The 13,826-nt window shown below is 38.3% G+C and overlaps 1 protein-coding gene across 1 annotated transcript; it reads right to left on the bottom strand.

Moving 5' to 3' along the window:
• Positions 1–785: 785 nt before the first annotated feature.
• NUP43 (nucleoporin 43) lies at positions 786–13,350 on the bottom strand. The gene is made up of 8 exons (XM_047102193.1): positions 13,226–13,350; positions 12,791–12,913; positions 11,891–11,968; positions 9,318–9,498; positions 6,667–6,802; positions 5,048–5,199; positions 2,679–2,801; positions 786–2,156 (listed from the first exon to the last, which is right to left on the bottom strand). Exons 1-8 carry the CDS (start codon positions 13,343–13,345, stop codon positions 1,927–1,929), a joined length of 1,143 nt encoding a protein of 380 aa, XP_046958149.1. The 5' UTR covers positions 13,346–13,350; the 3' UTR covers positions 786–1,926.
• Between the last annotated feature and the right edge of the window lie 476 nt (positions 13,351–13,826).

The raw sequence follows: 13,826 nt of genomic DNA, 5'->3' as shown, positions 1-13,826 counted from the left end.
GCTAGTGTTCTAAGCCTACACATCTGGCTCCCTCCATCAATTATTTACTATAACAATCTAGGGAAATTGCATATATTGCTGCTGGAAACAAGAGAATGGTACTAGCAACATACATGAATCCTTTCAACTTTTTAGCAGCCTATAATGCAGAGGAAAGCAAAGGCACAGCAAGCTTACCACTCACTGTGCATGAAAAATGTGGGCCCAGGAGCTAGTCCTCCAAGAGGGATATCAACTCAGGGCCCACTCAGAGCACGGGTGGTAGCCTGCTGGATGGGAGAATGCCCGGAGGGTAAAGAAAGGGACACTGAGATCTGCGCTGCAGCAAGATATTTACATAAAGGGAAATAGTCAACAGAAAATTAATAGCTCTGTTGTTATTATGGAAACCATGTGATTACTGCTGGGGAATGTATTTCGATAAATATAACATGATATATTTCATTTTTAACAAATTACACACACATTGATGGATGGAAAAGGGAATGAAAAGACTATGAATTGTCTCTGTTTAACATTATAAGCACTTACAATTTTCTCTTGCCTTTTTTTCCTGTAATGAATTACTTCTGTAATGACAGAAAATCTTAAAAATTAGTCTCAGAAATAAAACTATAAACATTAAAAATTCCTATGGCAACATTTTCTTCTGATTCTTTGCAATTCAAGTTACTAATTATATCAAATATTTTTGAGACAAATATATATAAAAAAGCGGATTACATTTATGTATTCCATTTAAAAATGTTGACAAAAAACCCCAAACCAAAAGCCCTGAGGTAAGGTGGCATTAAAAAATTGAAAATATTTATTAGGACAGAAAAACAAAACTTTACCATAATTACTACCACTGGAATTATAAATAAAGGAAATGAATACATGCTCCAAGAGCTTAATAGCAGTGATTTGTCATTAAGGTCTTGATGTTCAATAACACATTTAATTTAACAAACTTTGAAAAGACAAAGTTACTAAATCGTCTTTAGGCACTACATATTAACCTGAAACTAATGGAACATTTTGTCAACTATACTCAAAACAAACAAAAGAAAACACTACAAGTTAGGTCATCGTTAGCACTGTAGATAAGGACAAAGACATCAAAAGAGTAAAGACATCTTTACTCTTATCACATCATCATACTAGTCTTATACACGTGATCTTCAAATTTCAGTTTGGAAGTTGGATCACTTATCAATGTCAAATTCTGTTTTATTGCACAATGTCCGGTTTGGCAATTTTGAACAACGTTGTAAAACTAAACAAAAGTAAAAATCCTTAGGAAAAATGTACTTTTTTCAAGAAAAATGAAGCTGGGTCCAAGCAGTTGATATAGTTCTGTTCAAACCTACTCTAACCTGTCATAACACTTTCCTTTAAAAAAATGTGAACACTACAAAAAAATTGTCATTTTTGTTCTATTCAATTCTTTATGAAGAAGTTTATTAAACTTATTAAGGAAAGAAAATGTGGAAGGGCTGAAGAAAATATCTACAATATAAAGGATAAACATCAACATTGGCTAGTGCCACCAGGGAGGGGCATATCCCTCACACTGTCAATAAAAAGGACAGGAACCTGTTGGTGGTTTGAGAATATTAAGTCTCACAACATCAAAGATGAAGAGCTGGGTCCACGAGCTGTCCAGAACGGCCTGTTTGAAGGCAGTGTCTACATCAGCAAAAGGATCCCTCTAATATTCTTCTACATGTTCCAATTCTCTTCTCACCAGTCATCTATCAGACTCTACGACTATGAGGGGAACATTCAACTGACAAAAACCAACGCTGGTCATCAACATCAACAATAGGTGACTGAAGCTTCCTCTGCCAATTTCACATTTTCCAATCATAAAAATATGCATAGAAGTGGTAATTCAAAAGGCTAACTATATGCTTTACCTGAAATCATGTAACTACAGTATTTTCATGAAAAAAGTTGTCTAGTAACATAAATTGCTTCTGCATCAGTTCCACAAACAAGACAAGGACCTAAAACATCCAAACTGTTTACAGACAAAGTCCTGCTGGGAAGCAAGCTTGTGATTTCAATACGGTCTTTTGCAGGATCAGTGCTGAGCCAGGAGCTTATAAGAGACTGGTGAACATTAGCCTGGTTACTAATGCTGTGAGACAAAAAAGTGCTACTTCTTCCTCCTGTGAGAAAAGAAAAGAGAAGGGGAAAACAACTTTCAAGACCAATTTTGTATTAGTAAACATCTGAAATTCTACGGATATTGTTAAAAGGCTAGGATTTAAACTTTATTCTCAGAATAACAGAGTGATAAATCCATTATTACACATCACCATTTTTGACCAAATGCACATTCAGTGATATTAACTGCTTGCATTTCCATGGGACAATATGGATATCAGATTTGAAGTCGTTAGGCAAGGCAGATTTTGACTGTCTTTCTGTTGATTATTTAATGGACAGTCTCAGAAATGTAGCATGAAAACCTCTGGCTGTGCGAAGTTAGCCAGTTTCTGGCATTTGTGGTCATCAGCAGTACAGCAGTAAGCAGCTGACAGATTTCAAGCCCTGATACTAGAATTTACCCTGAAGCAGAAGAATGGAAACATTCTGTCATCCTTTAACGTCAAAAATCTGAGAACTTCTAATATGGTATTTGAAACTATAACAAAATTACACACAAGAATCTTCATTAAACCCTTTACCTTGGTTAAACAGTGATGATTTTTCAGGTACATCTGTGGAGGCATCCCAATGCCAGAGGGATCCATCCTCAGAACAAGTAAATAGATGATCTGGGTTGGATGGGTGAAAGTGAACTTCCCACACTAAAAGATAAGAACCAAGAAGCTAATTCCTGTGCAGATTGGTTGAACAAACTTTAAAACCCGGTCTCTATGCATCATCTTCCATTAACTCCACCACATACCTTCAACCCCCAAGTGTGTGATAAAAATCAAAGGCTTGAGAATTAAAGAAAAGACACAATATAATTCTCCAAATGGCTATAACATGTAGATAGGATAAAGAAGCCAAGTAAATCTACTTGTGTATTGGGCCAGCAAATGAATGAAAATAAAGGCTAACCATTTGACCTATTACATTTTTTTAACGTTTATTTATCTTGAGAGAGAGAGAGAGTGAGCACACACATCTCAGGGAGCAGCAGAGAGCAAGGAAGAGAGAGAATCCCAAGCAGGCTTCTCACTGTCAGCGCAGAGCCCAATGTGGGTCTTTGATCCCACAGACCTCCAGATCATGACCTGAACTGAAATCATGAGTTGGACACTTAACAGAGTCACCCAGGTGCCCCAACCTATTACATCTTTTTATGGAAAAGTATGACAATGGGAGAATTCTAAAAGTATTTTAATTGTAAGTTCTCTTATTTTTAATGCTTGTGTCATTAACATATGAAGGTTCTATTACTGGGAAGACTGAGAGAAGACCATAAAAGCAATATGCAAATGAATTTCAACTTTGCTTCATGTCAGGATTCCGGATAATTCTGGTATATATCACAGAAATAGCAACTAGCTCCTAGCAAACTAAAACCTAGCAATATTCCCAGAATCTGGACTCAGTTTCAGATGGAGGGCTATTAAGAAGCCAATTTGGGATTTAGGACCCCTCAAGTTCTAAAACTTTAAGAGAACTTCCCGTGTCAAAAGACAAATGGGAGCCAATGACTGGCCAGGACGCCTTAGGAAATTATCTGCAGTGTGCAGATAAAATGGGTAGTGTGAACAAGAGTTCAGGGATTCTGGATTAGAAGCTTAAAGAGACAGCATAGAAGGTGCCCAGGGCATAGCATATAAAGTTATTATAAGGCACATACTTGCAACCTAGCAATTCTCATTCTGACCATTACCACAATTAAGCATCATGCCACAGAACATAAAAAGCTCACCTTCTTCAGGAGAGCATGTTCTGGGCAAATTCCTATGTAAAATACATTGATACTGTTTCATTAAGACATAGTGAAACGAAACAGCCTGTAGAGCCAGAAGCAGAATGTACAAACCTAGATTCTTAAATATTTATTTTCAAAATAGAAAACAAACCTCTATACTAACATCATATTTCATTTCTAGCCAAGAGTCAGGGTGAATCAAAAGAATACATCACAATCTACTACATTTCTGTATATTGCTCAGCAATGCAGTCTGGCAGTTAAAAAGGGGCTCGAAGAAGAGATCTGAAAGTCTGTAATTTTACTACCACTGGCTTAGTCAACATCAGATTCTGTGAGGACATAACCTATTTCTTTTTATTTCTTTTTTCTTTCCTGGGCATGGTTATAATTAGAAGAGGCAAAATAATTCTATCCTTTTATTTGCTTCTTGAATATAAACTTAAAAGTCATTTATCTTTCCAAGGTAATAATGTGATACTTAAACTGAGAAGTTGCAATATTGGTGTGTTTGTTCTTTTGTACTTTTACTCAAGTAGGGCTTAATATAAACCTCTCAAGTCAGAATTTAAAACTATAACCCAGTCATGGTATCAAAGATGGTGATAAAACAAAAAATTTCTATGCAGTCAACTCCCCACCAAAATCAAAAGATGAACAACAAAAAAAAGACAAGATCCTCTATCTACCGCTCTTTTTAAAAAACAAAACAGGTACAACAAAAAATTGAAGAACACACAGATTAGCAAATATTAATAATGATGGCCTACATTTGCATGGGAAAAGGGCATCCTCTCACAGGTAATATAAACTGTATGAGTATGGCAATATAAACTGGTATTACCTTTATGTATAACAGTTTGATAACATGTATTGCAACTTTAAAATTATGCAAACATTTTGGGTCATTGATTCTACTTCTAAAGAATTATCCAAAGAAAATAAGGGCATAAAGATGAACATGTAAGAATAATCACTGTGGTTTTGGATATAATATTGAAAACATATGTTGAAGTACCTAAACGTCAAATGAAAAGTGATTAATTATTACATTTATACAATGCAGCCAAAAGCTACAACGTAAAATGATCCATATGTATCGTTACAGAAAGCTGCCTACATTAGTACCAACAAAAACTTGTGCATCTCCATAGCACTTACTTTCAGCTTCGTGAGCTTTCAGCAGAGACACAGGCATAGTACCTTGTCTAACATCCCAAATACTCAGCATTCCATCCTGGCCACCGGTGGCTACCACATGCTGCTGGTTGGGATGTCTATCAACACAGTGGAGGGGCACTCGGTCACCAGTCCTTTTGTGGGAGATACAATGACATCAAACATGCTGTCAAGTAGAATTTATCTTTGCACAATCCATGAAAACATGTTTCCCTCTAGTAACTAAATGATGGCCTCTGTGGCCTGAGCCACTGGTTGAACTTAAATTGTGTCCAAAAATTGAGTGCATTAAATATGTTTCCAAATACTAGAACTCTGGGAGGGAATTAAAGGCCAAAGTAATTTATTCTCTCTACAATTTGGAGACATAAGGAGCAAGATCATCTGATGGTAAGATGTGCAAACATATTTCCATTTCTTGGCATTTTAGAAACATTATGTGTCAACTAAACAGCACAGTGTTTACTTCTACCTTATTTAATATTTTGTTTATACAATTACTTTTTCAGTTTGACACATTCTATATTCCTCTTTTCTAATTTTTTAAAATGAAAAGTGCATTTTATTTTTTCAGACATTTTTATTTATTTTTTAAATATAATCTATTGTCAAATTGACTAACATACAGTGTGTACAGGGTGCTCTTGGTTTGGGGGGTGGATTCCTATGGTTCATCGCTTATATACAACAACCAGTGCTCATCCCAACAAGTGCCCTCCTCAATGCCCATCACCCATTTTCCTCTCTCCCCCTGCCCCCCATCAATCCTCAGTTTGTACTCTGTATCTAAGAGTCTCTTATGGTTTGACTATTCTTTTTTTTTTTAATGTTTATTTATTTTTGAGAGAGAGACAGAGCATGAGTGGGAGAGGGGCAGAGAGAGAGGGACAGGCAGAATCTGAAAGAGGCTCCAGGCTCTGAGCGGTCAGCAGAGAGCCCCATGCGGGGCTCAAACTCATGAACTGCAAGATCATGACCGGAACCGACTGAGCTACCCAGGTGCCCCAACACATTCTATATTCTTAGAGAAAATAGCACACATAAGGGATTTTTGCTCAGAAAAAAATATCTTGGATTGTATTTTTTTTTATAGTTACTATCAGTAGCATCAATTATTGAGCAAAAATAAATTCCCCATTAAATGATACAAACTTCAAAGAGATAAAGGCTCTGAATCAATACAAAAACATTTACTAAATGCAGCACAGGAATCCCAAGCCCATCAAATTATACTTGCTTTATCAAATTTAATTAGTGATCATTCTCTCTTCAAATGCAATTAAATACAATATTGTTTAAAATCAGTTGCTATGGGGCACCTGGGTGCTCAGTCGGTTAAGCATCTGACTTCAGCTCAGGACATGATCTCACAGTGTGTGATTTTGGACCCCATGTCAGGTTCTGTGCTGAAAGCTCAGAGCCTGGAGCCTGCTTGGGATTTTGTGTCTTCCTCTCTCTGCCCCTCGCCGGATCATGCTCGCTCTCTCTCTCTGTCTCTCTCTCTCTCAAAAATAAACACTAAAAAAACTTAAAGTCAGTTGCTATAAACAATCAAACGTTAACTATGTATTACACTACTGAAATTACAAATGAAAACTTACAGTGATAGTATCTGAGAAGGCTCATTTCCTTGTTTTCTGAAATCCCATATTTTTAACTGCCCAATTGAATTTACTGTAAGAATCTCAGGAGTTCGAAGGAAGGTTACAGCATGGAGCGTACTGCTATCTGCGTTGTCTACAAATTAAGAAAACAGTAGTGCCTGTTAAGAAGTCCTTTTTTTCCAGGAAAATCTTAAATCACATTCCTTCTATTAATTGAACTATTACAAGTGAACTTTTAAATGAATCAGTTTAATTTCTATAGTAAAAAGAAACAGTAATATATACATTAAAATAGACTCTCCTTTGATAGAAAAATGGTATCACTCATAAAACATCTGTTTTCTGCATAAAGGGCTGAATTTTGACATATTTCTCTATTCCACTTTAGATTATTATTACCCTCCATTGCTGAGAAAAATTTCAAGTTCCTCTCTATCCAATTTTATACCTTCCACTAGTGGCTAAGCCAGCAACTCCAAACCTCAGGGCTTCCTATAGAGCTCATTCTGAACTTGTGTCATCTGGCTGACTCATCTCAAATCTGTTCATCTTTAGGGGCACCTGGCTGGCTCACTTGGTAGAGCGTGCAACTCTTGATCTCAAGGTTATAAGTTTAAGCCCCATGCTGGGTGTAGAGATAGAATCTTAAAAAAAAAAAATAAATAAATTCATCTTTTGTTTCATCAACTCTCTTCTCCATGAAGTCCTTCCAGACTGGTATACCGGTCCTTTTCCTTTTCCCAGAGTGTTTAAGTTTATATCACATAATGTAGCATACACTTTTGTGATACTCCTCCAAACTCCAGGCAATCGTCCTTAACAGTTAAATGAGTATACCTCAGAACTCAAAAGAATAATAAGCAACACAACTGATTCATGGGTTCAGTCCACGGAAGTTCTGATTCAGGTCTCGGGTGGTGGGTTGTTGAAACTCTCATCAGGCAAGTCTACGTGAAGCATAGTTGAGAATTACTGTACTAGAATAATCCTTCTAAAGCATGACAGGGAGGATAACATCCCCTTGCTCAAAAAGTTTCAATGGCTCTCTAGGTGTCCACCTAACAAAATGTAACCTCTGCAGCTGCACATTAGACTTCACAACCCGGTCCCAATTCACGTTTCTTGTGAATTCAGGTGTGAGGTGGTATCTCGCTGTGGTTTTGATTTGTATTTCCCTGATGATGAGTGATGTGGAGCATTTTTTCATGTGTCACCTCTCCTATAGTTGTATCTAAAGTTGGGCTAAACTACACTTTTTGTCATTCTCTCAATGGACTTATCCTGTTCCCACATTATTCCCTTTGTCTGGTGTGCCATCTTTCAGTAATATTTGTGGCTTAGAACCTAGTTTAAATTAATTGCCACTTGCTCCTCAAGTCTTTACTTGGTAATCCCCTCCAGCCAAACCAAACCAAACAAAACAAAAAACCAAAAGTTTATTTTTCCTTTGTAGTCACTCATTCATATGTGCCTTATCGACCTATCATCTTGTAAAGAGATCTTACTTTTTTATCCAAGGGATACAGGTGTGCTGTTTCAAAGGGGCACATGTACCCCAACGTTTATAGCAGCACTATCAACAATAGCGAAAGTATGGAAAGAGCCCAAATGTCCATCTATGGATGAATGGATAAAGAAGATGTGGTATATATATACAATGGAGTATTTAAAAAAAAAAAAAAAAATTTTTTTTTTTAAATGTTCATTTATTTTTGAGACAGAGAGAGACAGAGCATGAACGGGGGAGGGGCAGAGAGAGAGGGAGACACAGAATTGGAAGCAGGCTCCAGGCTCTGAGCCATCAGCCCAGAGCCCGAAGCGGGGCTCAGCCCCACGGACTGCGAGATCGTGACCTGAGCTGAAGTCGGACGCTTAACCGACTGAGCCACCCAGGTGCCCGTATATACAATGAAGTATTACTCGCCAATCAAAAAGAATGAAATCTTGCCATCTGTAACAACGTGGATGCAAATAGAGAGTATAATGCTAAGTGAATTTAGTTAGAGAAAGACAAATATAATATGACTTCACTCATATGAGGACTTTAAGACACAAAACAGATGAACATAGGGAAGGGAAGCAAAAATAATATAAAAACAGGGAGGGGGACAAAACATAAGAGACTCTTAAATATAATAGAACAAACAGAGGGTTGCTGGAGGGGTGTGGGAGGGTGGATAGGCTAAACAGGTGTGGGGCATTAAGGAATCTACTCCTGAAATCATTGTTGCACTATATGCTAACTTGGATATAAATTAAAACAAATAAGTTATTAACAAAAATGTAAAAAAAAAAAAAAAATCTTTGTACATTTTTACATCCTTCAAACACAGCATTGTTTACTTAGCACATGGTAGTTGCTTAATATACTATAATTAACAATTAATATATTAAAATACATTTTAATAATAACTTATTAAAAACTTAAAAGTTTATTTATTATTGAGAGACAGGGAGAGACAGAGCATGAGCACGGGAGGGGTAAAGAGAGGGGGAAACGCAGAATCCAAAGCAGGCTCCAGGCTCTGACTTGTCAGCACAGAGCCCGACACAGGGCAACTCACAAACTGTGAGATCATGACCTGAGCTGAAGTCAGACACTTAACTGACTGAGCCACCCAGGCACCCCAAAATAGGATTTTTCTTACCTATGGTTCTTACAGCCTCCTTGTGATCAGCTCTGAAGAGATTTATTCGACCATCTTCTCCAACTGTGACAATTTCTGGGTTGTCGCACACAATACCCGTGCATGGTGCACTGCTACGGGAAGGACTGCCCGGACCTGTGTGGTAGTGAGCTGTGGTCCACTGCTGGCTGACTGACAGAGTCTAGGTGTCAGAAGTGGGAATATGATTAATCAAAGCAAAGCCCTAAAAACTAGCACTTTCCCCTGAATAAAGACTATTTTAAAATTCTGTCTCACGCCCTTCTAGAAAAAGTAATTTTCTCCTTTTTCCTTTGTATTTCTGAGTACTAAAGCTTAGAAACTACTTTCATCAAAGCTCTGTGTACACTGGGTTAGATTAAAAAAGAATGCTACTGGGGCGCCTGGGTGGCGCAGTCGGTTAAGCGTCCGACTTCAGCCAGGTCACGATCTCGCGGTCCGTGAGTTCGAGCCCCGCGTCGGGCTCTGGGCTGATGGCTCAGAGCCTGGAGCCTGTTTCTGGTTCTGTGTCTCCCTCTCTCTCTGCCCCTCCCCCGTTCATGCTCTGTCTCTCTCTGTCCCAAAAATAAATAAACGTTGAAAAAAAATTAAAAAAAAAAAAAAAAAAAAGAATGCTACTCAATAATACAGTAGAACCTTGGGTAAGTAGTAACTTGTTCTGTGTTCTGTGAGTGTTCCACATGACAAACATTTCTAATAAATTTTAACTTGATAAACGAGTGTTGTCTTGCAATACGAGTAATACAGGACGCCAAACGTCCCATGATCACAACTAAGCCAACGGTTCTTCTCTCTTGCACGCGTGCCTGAGGGGCAGGATTGTGGGTGATTGTCTTCTGTGCTCAAATGCTTGGTTTCAGGCCATGGTGTTTGGCAGAAAATCAGTGATTTTTCAGAATGCTGGAAGGTGCCCACAAACTGGCACTAGGGTATTTTTTGTCACTTCAAAGCATCTATGGACAGTCCTTTGCTTTTTCATACAAGAGTAAGCTTAGGAATGCTTTGCTTCATTCTACATCATTGAATAGGTTTCTTGTTAAAGTTGCACAAAAAGAAAAAGATTTCATTGAGCCAACAGATAGCAGTGATTCTGTTAGTGAAAGTGAAAGTTATCCTACACAATAACGCTCCTCTCTCTTGTCTCCCTCACACCAGCCACAAAGGTTTTCAAAGGTAAGTGCAGGTTCATTTATTTTTCTTTATATTTTGTATTAACTTTATTATTTTGTATTATATTACAGTATTGTAATCATTTTTATGTATTTTTGGGTTGTGGAATGAATCATCTCAGTTTCCATTATTTCTTATGGGGAAATCTGCTTTGATACACAAGTGCTTTGGACTACAACTATGTTTCCAAAACGAATTACGCTCACAAACCAAAGTTTTACTGTATCTCAAATATCTCAAATTAAATATATGGTTTTAGTTATGTCATTTTTTTAAAAGATTTTATTTTTTTAAAGTAATCTCTATACCTAATGTGGGGCTTGAACCTACACTCCCAAGGTCAAGAGTCACATGCTCTACTGAGTCAGACAGACACCCCAGAGAGTTATGTGCTCAAAAGCAACTCTAAATTCTTAAGGGAATTAGCCAACATCTGAGAAATAAACCTCTATAACATTTTCTAAGTGACCTCACTAAGAAAACTACTTAAAAAGATCTGGGTCTTATATTTACTAAGCGTGCCTATTTGGAAAATGACCTCTATTAACCTGAAAATCTAAACACTCTCTTCCAGCAACTTAAAACCATTACTAGATATGGGGCTATTTTATCTTATTTATGTATTTATTTAAAAGTTTATTTATTTTTAGAGAGAGACAGAAGAGCAAGTGAGGGAGGGCAGAGGGGGAGGGGGAGGGAGGGGAGGGGAGGGGAGGGGAGGGGAGGGGAGAGAGAGAGAGAGAGAGAGAGAGAGAGAGAGAGAGGATCCCAAGCAGGCTCCACGCTGTCAATGAAGAGCTCAATGCAGGCCTCAAATCCACAAACCATGAGATCATGATCTGAGATGAAACCAAGAGTCGGATGCTTAACCAACTGAGCCACCCAGGTGCCCCCACATGGGACTATTTTAAAGGACTGCCCTACCATTATGCTCTGAAGGTCAGTATTCAGACTTTTAATATACAAGGCATTGAAAAAAATGTCAAGTCTTCCTATAGTCTATCCTCTCCAATTAAAACCAAGGTTCTATTCACAGAAGCAAAGTAGCTGTTCCTGTTCTCATGATACCTGAGCTAGAAGGTGCTCTTTCTTTCTTTGACAGATCAGAATAGCAACTTAAAAGAGAAAAATATAGGAAAATTACTTGCCAGAATAATATACTGATAGGTCAGGACTAACAGAATTTAAAGATAACCAATTTCAGTAAAGGCTGACACAAACCTGGTTCTAGACTTAGCCTACTAAAACACAGGTAATATGATACCTCCCCACTCCATATTTTGGGAGTATGAAACTTATTTGTGTCATTATTAAATACAGTCCTGTTTAGGCCCTTCTAAAAATAATTAAAATACAAATTCAGTTTTCAAGCAAAAATTCTTTACCTGGTTATTAGGATGGTGAAGGAAAACTGTTACGCATCCTGTTGATGAAGCAGCTACAATTCTTTCCTGGTCAAAAAACTAAATAGAAAATTCCTGCTTGTTATAGATTCAGAAATATTGATAAGGAGGAAGCCCATTTGGTTAACCCAATTACTAGCATAACAATTTTAAAATGCAACGAGCCTATAAATGCTAAACAAATAAAATGTGATGATGGGTCTGAAAGTAAAAATCACTATTCAAACAAGAGGATTTTCATGAAGAATAAATAACAAATTTTCCCCCTAAACTCCTTTGCCTATAACTGATTTAATTTTGGACTGCTACCAGACAGGTTTAGAAAATAATCATTCTCAGAGTCAGGTAGCTTTCTATAGAAGAAAATGCAGGGAGTTTGAAGTCCTACAAATCAGGATTTGAAAACTTACTAATTCCATTCCCTCTACTTTACTGGCTTTGAGACACTGGCCAAGTTAAGTTCTCTAAGCCTTGGTACACCTTTAAAATGGAAGAAGTAATCTCCACTTAGGGGGTTGTGATAAGAATTCAAAAAGCAAAACCATACAAAGTGCCTTGCACAGTATTTGTCACTTAGTGACAAAGAACACTTGATTCACAAACATGTGATGAAAATTACTTTACTTATGTAAAGTTCCCAAAATAGATGGACAACTAATTAAACAAATCAAGATTAAAACGAAAACTGAGATGAAATCTGCACCCCCTTCCCCAGTTCTGATTCTGCTATTAAGTGGCTATACAACGTTGGCAAATCATAACCTATAGAGAACTCAGTTTCCTGTAAAGCCGGAATGAAACTAGACAAACTTTAAGGTCCTTTAGATATCTAATTACTCTCAGTTTTTTAAAAGTTAGCTTTTCGATATTACAAAGACTTACTTGTAAATCCATGACATCACCGTGGTGTTTGATATCACACAATAACTGATGTTCTCCTTCAAATCCTCCATCAGAGTCAACGTTCCCAAAATCTCCAATAGACCACAGAGAAACATAATTTTCCTGTAAAGCATAAAGTTTTCCCTTGAGATGAAATAAACGTCAAACTCTCGAAAATTAAAATTTGTATTGCTTTCAAGCAACCTTGCTTTAAAAGCATCTCAGACAAATGGTAAGGTGATACTTTAAAACACAAGAGATTCGAGGCTCAAGCACACCATCGATGGCTGAGGTACCGGACAACCGAGCCTCAGACACGAACTCGGGGGAGGGAGGAGAGAAGCTAGAAGGCGAGAGTTCGCGCGCTGAACGCGGACGGCGCGGTTCCAGGAGAGACGGAGGAGGGAGGAACTTCCTGCCCGGGAATGGAGGTACCTCATTGTCCCAAGAGCCCGTAGCGAAGGTCTCGGCGGTCTGCAGGCTCCCCGGAGGTACCGGTCGCCACCGGGTTTTGCTGATTTTCTGAGACACAAACTTAGCATAAATTTCCTCCATGCCAAAAGCAACCACAGCAGATACAGCAAGAAGCACCGCGCGCGCCTCTCAGTCCCGCCCCTTCCCGCGGAGTCCTGATTGGATCGGACGTTACCAAACGGACGGTGGCTGCGGAGAGCCAATTCTCTTCCATGGGAGTGTGGTAACCACCAAACCCAAAGTGGAAGGAAATTGGGGCGCCCTTCCTCACCAATATGGCTCTGAACAGAATCTAATCAGTATGGCTCTGAACAGAGTCCAGTCAGTATAGGAACACTAAAACAGTGCGCTTGTGCAATAACTGTGCAATATAAAGCAAATTTAAGGGGCGCTTGGGTGGCTCTGTTAAGCGTCCAACTGCAGCTCAGCTCGTGATCTCAGGGTTTGTGAGTTCTATCCTGCATCAGGCTCTGTGCTGACAGCTCAGAGGCTGGAGCTTGCTTCAGATTCTGTGTCTCCCTCTTTCTCCGCCTCTTCCCCTCTCATGCTGTGTGTGTGTCTC

Source organism: Lynx rufus, unplaced genomic scaffold, assembly GCF_022079265.1.
Source record: "Lynx rufus isolate CCGP_SWC_20201006 ecotype Redwood Valley unplaced genomic scaffold, mLynRuf1.p SCAF_6, whole genome shotgun sequence".
Lineage (NCBI taxonomy): Eukaryota > Metazoa > Chordata > Mammalia > Carnivora > Felidae > Lynx > Lynx rufus.
The sequence above is the reverse complement of the archived record's forward strand: the minus strand, read 5'-3'. Positions and strand labels throughout refer to the sequence as shown.